Source organism: Pygoscelis adeliae, unplaced genomic scaffold (assembly GCF_000699105.1).
Source record: "Pygoscelis adeliae isolate BGI_AS28 unplaced genomic scaffold, ASM69910v1 Scaffold261, whole genome shotgun sequence".
Taxonomy (NCBI): domain Eukaryota; kingdom Metazoa; phylum Chordata; class Aves; order Sphenisciformes; family Spheniscidae; genus Pygoscelis; species Pygoscelis adeliae.
The window spans coordinates 833,013-842,417 of NW_008824115.1; the positions used below are offsets into that span (position 1 = coordinate 833,013).

At 40.2% G+C, this 9,405-nt stretch overlaps 1 protein-coding gene across 1 annotated transcript in view; it reads right to left on the bottom strand.

Moving 5' to 3' along the window:
* TIAM2 (T-cell lymphoma invasion and metastasis 2) overlaps window positions 1-9,405 on the bottom strand; it is a 96,725-nt gene that overhangs the window by 29,909 nt on the left and 57,411 nt on the right. Inside the window, exon 12 of the mRNA XM_009334292.1 lies at window positions 5,203-5,306. Within this exon, the coding sequence (XP_009332567.1) occupies window positions 5,203-5,306 (104 nt within the window). The remainder of the gene's footprint in view (window positions 1-5,202; window positions 5,307-9,405) is intronic.

Below are 9,405 nucleotides of genomic sequence, written 5' to 3' on the forward strand. Positions count from 1 at the left end.
GGGAAGATGGGTTTGCTTTCTGATCCAGTCTCAGGCTCTGCATTCACACCTCTCGGGCACCATCTGACATGCAAACCAGCTGCTCAATTGCACATACACTTTAGATGGGTTGGAAGAAAAACCTCAACAGTTATCCGAGTTAGGCACGTTTGCACGTTGGCTCCTTGAGCGCGAGAAGCAGGACTGTATGCAGGGAGACCGAAAAGCGGATTTCTCACCATGGTCCCAGACATGCAGAGTTCATGGAAACATCTACTTCTCACTGCACTTGGAAAAGCTCCTCTCTGGCAAATGGAGGACTGTCCGCAATTGGCATCACAATAAACAGAATACACAAGCTTCAAAAGCACTGGAAGGATGATTTGACATTACATAGGAAACTCAAGCATCCAAAAGCAGACTTCTGAAATGCAAAAGTACGTATTTTTTCTACTTTTTTTCCCCTGTATCTATAAATATGGACATTTCAAGCAGGGCCATTATACCGACCTGCACCTCATCCCTATAAAAAGCTGAAAGCATTTGATGAAAATGCCTCATCCTGCAGGAGATGAAGATTTGTGTTTGCCAAAGGTGCCATGTGCTCTGCTGACCAGACTTGTCGCGAGTTCTTCATTTCCGCACCAGATGGAGGGAAAGTGAACGTGGTTGTCAAACAGGAGCGGAGGAGTGACTTGAGCTAATCTAAAGCAGCCCATGCTAGGGAAAGGTGTTCAGGGATTTTTAACCACTATTTCTGTTCATTGCATTAAGAATGGTATTCCCAAGAAAAAAGTTAGTTTTCTCCCTCTGCAGTGTGCAGTATTTTTTTTTTTTTTTTATTAAGAGGTGATGGGGATAGACTTGTCCTCCTATACACATACTGATGTATGATCAATAACCCTTTCTGAGAGTAGATTGACTATTTTAAGAGTCAACAGCAAAGCAAAGGCAATTTCTGTAAGTCTCTATACCCAACTTATTCCCAGAATCAATTTTACTTCATTGTTTGAAAGAAATATAGCACCACTTCAAAAGCATTACAAAATCAAACCAGTTGGCCATTCTTTAGAAAACAAATTCTTGTTAACATTCAACGTTTCTCACCACAGTAGCTTCCGTTTCTGCATCTGCAATCTTAATTTTTGAAGATGCCAGCATAAAACCATTCTGCATTCATTGACTGTTTTTACTGTGATTACAAAGCATCACACTAGCTATTTTTACTGGGTTTCTTAAGTTTCTTAAAGAACTCTAAGATACAGCTGATAATATAATGAAGTTACGTGAAATATTTGCACAGAGTTTACTCTAAGGTTTTTTCTTATGATCTGTAAAATATATTTAAAGTGAAAATACATCTTCCCCCTCTCACACATGCATTTATATGAAGTTCCTTCTTTCTGTCTGTTAAAATTTAATATGATTTTGGAAATACTTACCTCTGATGATATTCAAAAGATTCAGAGCAACCGAAAGTCAGATCACAGCATTCTTAAAAGAGACCTTAGAATAGTAGCTACTTATATGGTAAACTTTCACCTTTTAGCTATGTTCGTCTTTCATAAAAGGATATTTTTAATATATTGAAAATACAAAGTAAAGATAAGCAAATTAGTAAGAGACTACTGAACTTCATCTTAAAAGAAACCATGGGCTAGAGAAAACATTTCTAACCAATACAGTCTGCAATTAGAAATCATGAGCAGCTAAAGGAAAAGTTTCGCGTTTTTATTTATGCAGCTTCATGCTAGTTTGATGTACGCAGAGCTTGATTCTTGGCAACTGTCAACATACCAGGATTTAACTGAGCACCAGGAGCACGAACAATTAGTTCTCAAAATGATTAAACACTATTAAACCTAATTGCACTGACAGGCATACTCAATCCCCAGATTTTCTGAGGTCCTCTATTCTTCTGTCAACAGTACGCCTACGTACTCGAGAACCAACAATTGCAAGGACGACATGCCACTGCCACATAAACAGTATTTTAACACAGTTTGAGAATGTACTGCAGCAGAATGTGTTAGAAGTATAACATCGATCCTTGTTAAATAAAATCGAAAATAAAGTTAAAGGTATTAAAGGTATGAATGGGGCATCCCAGAGAATACAGAGCTGACAAAACTAATGAGCATCTGGAATAGATGGTTCTTGATGTCCATGTGTTTTTAATCATATTTTATAACTTAAGGAACAGCTTCCATTTCTGGAATGAAACAATCCTCTATTGCCCTTCTAATTAATTTCTTAGCTCTCAGATGAAAGACAAACATACAACTATTCTAAATTCATTAATTTCTCAGACTACAAAAAATGAATGAATGAATGAATGCAGGTTTGAATGTAGTACACATGCAACAAAAGACTTATTCCTTTAAGATTACAAGGCACTTCTGAAATGCCTCACTGTACTTTCAGTCAAGATGATGCTTAACCTTAGCGTGGTATGAGATGAAGAAAATAATAGTGAAAAACAAACAAACAAAAATGCTCCAAATGAGAAACACAAAATCTAGAAATCAGACGTGCAACCATTAAATCCAAGCTTTAAGACTGTTTTTTATTTACTTACCTGTTACGGGACAAAAATCAACCAAACTTCAAAAGAGTCTGCTCTCTCAGAGCCAAGTAATTACATGTACAGTTGCTGTCAACTGGGAAGTGAGCATCTCTAGCTGTCTCTCCCCTGAAATAATCCCAAACTGCCTGTTCCAGGCTGTGCTCAGAACCTCCTAGCGACACCAACGTCTTCTCCACAGAGCTGTGCCTACAGATCTCCTCTCCCCAATACTTCTGTGACATCGCCTAATGCCGAGGTGTCTGCGCTACTGCTCTCCCACAGGCGTGGGTCAAGTTAGCACACACAGGAAACAAAAGGCAAAGGGGGGAAAAAAAAAAAGAAACAAACCCAAATCCAGATGCTATGCTTTTTGAGGCTGTGCAATTTCCTCAAACTAGCTTTTATTAGCAATAACTATTGTTCATCTGGCGAGCAGTCCCAAATCACAGCTATAAAAACAGAAATCATTTTAATTCCTTTTCTACCCAATCACAAAAGCCCATACAATATACACTACCTAAATTTACTGTGAGGTTTGGGGTTTTTTAATTCTACATCTATTGGAGTAATCAAAAGGGTCAGACAAAAAGCTCTGACAGTAATAGGCACCCTCCAACAGAAAGACAGCAATCAATTACAAACCATTTGCAGAAATTGTAGAGCTGTCACAGACTCGTTTACAGCTGCAGTTCAAGCCAGACTGCCTCTGATTGCCAAGCCATTCTCCCCCCTTGTACCTACAAAACTAGGACAGCTTCAGATAATTTTTAGAATGACACTAGCAGACCTCCATGCCAACCCAAGAAGTGAACCGCAATATGGCATGGGCAGTGACTTCAGCAAATTGTGCACAAGCCGTTAATACTGCTAGACGTGACAGATTTGAGGCTGGAGAGAGGGCAGGGAGCAGACCTGTCTGTTTTCCCCTCTTCTTTGAGCTTTAATTGCAGCACGTAATTTAGAGCATTGGAGCAAATTTAGTGCGTTCAGAGCAACAACTAGTGTACATGAATTGTTCTCTGTGTATTTAAATCCTCCTGAACTCTCCCTAATTTTCTGTCATCTTGTGCATTTGATGCAGATGATCAGGACTGGCTTTGTTTTTCTACTAAAGCAAAGCTGACACCCCAGAATCTCCTCTGCTCCAGCAGGACGGGAGCTCAGTTGCATATGTCTGCACAGTGCATGGGGGGGCAGCGCGTACCCCAGGCAAGCAGGGCACCCCGAGGCACCCAGGGGAACCTGGCCAAGCACCAACCTGCTGGTGCAGCCAGCCACCAAGGCATCCTAAGCCTTGGGGTCACCTCCGCTGTGCTCCTGCAAAGATCCCTGCTTCTAAAACACTGTGGAAGCCCTGAAACAGGACAGTAGAGAAATCCACATTACCCCTTCCAAAGGAACAATGTGTCCTGGGGAGGAAAAATCTGGTTTATTCTTGTCTGGTTGCAAAGACTTTTTGGGAGCGTAAGCAATGTGTGACACAGGATATAGATTATCTCTGTGGGAATCCCCTGTGCAGCAGGAGATGGGCTAAAGACCCACAATCACCGGGCTTCTCCTTACTCTCTAGGGAAACTGCATAAAGTCACCTACATTAGACCGAAGTAGATTACAAAGTAATTCCAAAAGTAAGAGAGGATCAGCTCCTCTCGGTAGGTATGGCTAGAGGCACAATATATCTTCCCTGTTCTGGTCTTCTGAGTTTTTATGTTCTGCTTTATCTCTACTACCAATTTTTCATACACTCTAGTACAAGACAGTAATATATTCCAGAACCATAAAAACTCTAACTTATGTTATGCAAGAGTATAACACAAGTGTTATCACAAATTTGCTTGGAGATACAACCAACTCATCAACAGAAGTAACAAAAACATTTCTGTTGTCAGAATGGCAATGCCTAGTAGAATGATGGCCACCAACAGGAAAACACCACCCGTGCTAGCAGTTGGAGGGTTCAAAAAAACATGCACTTGAGTTGGACACAGGTTGCAATTTGACTGACTCAGAGCAAAATGGACAAAAAAAATCACTCTTCGAAGACCAATGCATTTGAAGGTAGACACTAATTATGGGGGTCCCTGCCTCAGCCTCCAAAGTCCTCACTGAGAGAAGGTCTACGCATCCATTACTCCAGCTGAAGTCAAACAGGAACTGCAGACACATAAAGGTTCATCCAAATTAGAGAGTGGGAATCACTGGGTCTCAAACACTGCACCTCTCCAAGTCTGTAGTCCAGTCTAAAACTATTGATGTTAAGCGAGTGTTGCTATGGTCGCTGCAATCTTAACAACAAGCCCTAGAAGTATCAGCAAAAAGAAAACATGAGCCAAACTGAATCAGTTAGAAAGCTGTAGCAGCTTTACTGTTCTCTGCAGAACTGGGTTCAAGCAACACAGAAAGATAAATTTGACAAGTCTCCGCCTGTTTGCCATTTGCCCCCATCACACTGCTTTTGGAGATGCAGCAGCTGTGCCGTAGATGCTGACCTGTCAGGGTGACCTCAAGATAATAAAACACTAAATACAGCTGATATGCATAAAATTTTTTTCCAAATTAGTGCCATACGTTAAAGTCTTTCCCACAAAATGCAGAGCGTTAACACTACAACACTGCCTTTTCGTTCATAAGGATTGTTATGTCAAGCATGTTCTTACCCTGAAAGGTGGATCAGTCTTCGCCCTGTGTGGCACTTGGTCCAGAGTGCCATCAGTACTGCTCCTTTTCAAGCTGGATGCAACATCAGGCACATTACTAAAATCTGCATTCAAAAGAAAACAAATAAATAAATTAGAGGGTTATAGGACAGGAACAGGAAAACTATTTGCTTTTATCTGCAAATACTTTCAGTGTCTAGTAGAATTACTACAGGAGGAGAGAAGGAATACAAAATTTGCGATCCTCTCCACCCCCCCAGAAAATAACACAAGAGGTCAAAGCAAGGAGCAACTATGCCTGGAAACTCTGCTTTTAAAACAGCAGCTGGACACCTAAGACAGTCTGAAGCAATGCACATATTTGATCTATGAAAATAAACCTAACGCTCTTGCTAACAGCGTGCTTTCGAAGGTAGCATTATCTATAACCAGCACACTCTGTGCTGAGACAACCAGTGAGGATAATTAAATGCGCTCAGTAGTTCTCCTTGGATGAGCACACTGTTCAACACGACTTAGTCCTGAATCCCTTAAAGATTTAAGAAGGAAAAAGAATTTTGCCTTGGAACAAACACCACAGTTCATAATACGGACAAAATCCCTTCTTGTTACTAATAGTTTACCAATTTTACGAAGTTTGGAATCCACGTACATAGTAACTGGCACAATGCAAAAACCAGAGGAGGCACTGCCCTGCTCTACTTACTGACAGACTTAGCTTTCAATAATATTTACGTGTAAACTCAAGATCTATCCAACAGTGCTGAACATTCATATAAATATGACGTTTTTTCTCTTTACATTTCCTCAATTGGCTGCTTAAAATCTGCAGACACGTTTACACAGAAATTCCAATTAAAACTCTTAGAAGTGAAGAAGTGATTTTTGATCTGCAGCATTATCAATCCAAGTAGCTGAAAAACATAAAGCAGCCACCAAAAAAATAATGAGGATTTTTAGCAACCTCAGATGATAAAAGAGTAATAAAATGAAGGTTTTTTTTAATTCGCTGCTTTGTTTCCTAGCTTCTAAGCCTCTAGGTTATAATTCACACCACATTACCACATTTTCAAACTCTTTCTCAACACCTACAAATGCTGGAGATTTATTTTTAAGTGAAAGCTGAGATTCTCATTTAATCACTGACTCCGGCAACTGAGGTGGTAATTAAAACAAATATCACTCATCTTGCAGTAAAATCATGAGAGCTAGCAATAATGAAAAATTGCGAACAACAGTATCTCTCCACCTGGGTGCTGCTGTTGTCCTGTCCCTGCAGAGCAGGACCAACTCCTCTCAGCAAGAATTGACAAACGTGGACTGAAGCAGGGAGGGAAATGGGAATTTTAGGTCCAGAAGAGCACCTTATAGCCCATGAGGAGCCTCCCTGGGAAGACGAAACATGGCAGACAGACTCCACAGGAAAGCCAGAGAGAAAAATGCAAATTACTCAGCACAATGTCATCTTGATACTTTATTTTTCCATATGTTATTAAGGTACCTATGCCAAGCTTAGCATCAAGGCTGACACTTTCCACCCAGATGCCAAAGACTTGACTACTCTGTCATTTCCCTATCCTTGCAGAACCAAGGTCCCATTGCTTTTCTCTCCTCAAGCTTTTTTACCTTTTCTTCCTGGAGTCAGGTGTGACTCCTGATATCTCAGAGCCTACATAACATGCAATACCCCAAGAGTTACCACCTTTGCAGAAAAAACATATTTTACACAACTCCACCAAACAGCCACCCATCTTCTTTAAGATCTTAACAAGGAGTCTGCCTTGTCTATTTATTTTGTTATGCTTTTACCACTCTTCCTTCACCGAGCCTGAATAATTTTCTCTACCCTCTGGACTTTTAAAGTAATTTTGAGTCTCTCTTCTGTATATGGGTACACATGAACGCCTATTGACTTCCATCACTGTCAACTCCTGGGTATACAAAAGGTAAGCCAACCCCTAAAACTTGAACTGACTTTTAAGTAACATTTTCTTGGGGGTGAGGCAATGCCAAGGATATTATTTCCCATTATTTCCCAGTTGTGCTCTTTTTACTTGCCTTCTGGGTTTTAATGCACTTCTCCCCCATACCTCCAAACAACATGCACCTGAGATGGATGTTGCAGTCACATAAAGGATCTAGAGTTTGATCTCAGGTAGCTATCTAATGAGAAAAAAACCCATATCCTTTCCCTGATTTTACAAAGTCACCATTAAACGTATTTGTCCTTTACAAAACAGGAAGTAAAACTAACCTACGCAAGCAATGAAGAGAAAGCTTAAATGTAGGAAGAGGAAAATAAGGTAGAACAATCAGCAGACAACATGAACAGAAGAAATTGGGATAACAACACCCAAAATAGGCAAACAGAATATTATATCACTTTGTCCAGATGATCTATCTTTTCCACCCTTAACCCTCATCTTTGTTTTTCCGTTGTAGTCCATAGGACTAGAGGTCCTAGAGGTAGGTCTATATAGTCTTGCCCATTTTTATAGTATTTGCTGTTGGCAGAATATGTGTTACTGATGGTAGTTAGGGTAAGGAACAGTGAATGTTATTTTAAAGAGTAAAAACTAAAAAAAGTTACATGGAAAGGATCCAAGGTGAAAAAGGACATCCTACTGCACGTTGTATGCCAAACTAACAGGGGGAGTGAAGGAAGGAAGGAAGGACGTAAGGCTTGTTGATCTGTTTAGCATCCATATCCTGTCTCCCTTTCCTTCTTTTACTGTGGAAGCAGACTTCCTTTGGATCTGCTCCTACAAACCATCAAACTATTCCCAAAGAGCATAGAAGCATCAACATCAGCTGCATAGCTAAAAAAAAAAAAACTAAATCAAGGGGCAAATAAAATGAGTATTACCTCAGACAACAGGTAATTTCAAATGCAAAGCCTAAGGACATAAACACAGCTGCAAGTTTAATATTGGCGTTCTCTCTACTTCTAGTACTAAATGGAAGGGGAGTAACAAGCCAAACCACACAAAATATATTTTCTTTAAACATTCAAATTTGAATTTAGCTCTACAATGGGATTCATGTTAACAAAGATGTGCAAAAGTAGTAATGTAAAACTGTTATCTTACAGGCTGGGTAACCACTATCCTTTCAGGCAAAACTAGCAATAAAACTGTAGAGAGTATTCATAGAATTAAGAGAAATGTTACAGCTGTGCGAGTATGAAATCGTTCCGGTATATAACCTTCTGGATCTTTGCTGGGAATAAGCACAGGAAAGTATTTATGGAGATATACATTCCTAAAAATTGTTCAAATGTGAGGTCAAATCAGCACTTCATGGCAATTTATTTTTTTTAATCAATATTATTATTTTTAAAAAACTATCTCTAATGTTACTTAACCTTACTACAATTACACTACTGACTAGTTAAAGAAAACATGGACTACTTTGCTGGAAACACTGCTTGAGAGGCTTTCCAGCATAGTAAGTGAGTATACCATGACTAAGTCTGCCTATACAGATCCATTACAGTAGTACATTTGATTTATTCTATTGACATTCTTGTGATAAATCTGTCTGGAAGAAAAAAGGGGCTGATAATAATGGGTTAAACAAAACTTGGTTTAATCTTTTAACATAATTCTTCTCTACTGCAGCATATCTCTCTGTCCTGTCTACACACACACACACAGTCTCATGCATAGTGAGTTGAAATGTGTATCACTTCCATCTGGGAAGGACAGGAACCACTTAAGCAGGTATCTTCTTCTGATCTAGCAAACAGGACTGTCTCCAGACACTAAAATACCAAGTCAGTGTGGTGGGTTGACCCTGGCTGGATGCCAGGTGCCCACCAAAGCTGCTCTATCACTCCCCTCCTCAGCTGGACAGGGGAGAGAAATTATAATGAAAGACTCATGGGTTGAGATAAGGACAGGGAGAGATCACTCACCAATTACAGTCATGGGCAAAACAGACTCGACTTGGGGAAATTAGTTTAATTTATTACCAATCAAATCAGAGTAGGGTAATGAGAAATAAAACCAAATCTTAAAAACACCCTCCCTTCTTCCTGGGCTCAACTTTATTCCCAATTTTCTCTGCCTCCCCCCGGCCCCAGCGGCGCAGGGCTTGCAGGGGGTTGCGGTCAGTTCATCACACATTGTCTCTGCCGCTCCTTCCTCCTCAGGGGGAGGACTCCTCACACTCTTCCCCTGCTCCAGCGTGGGGTCCCTCCCA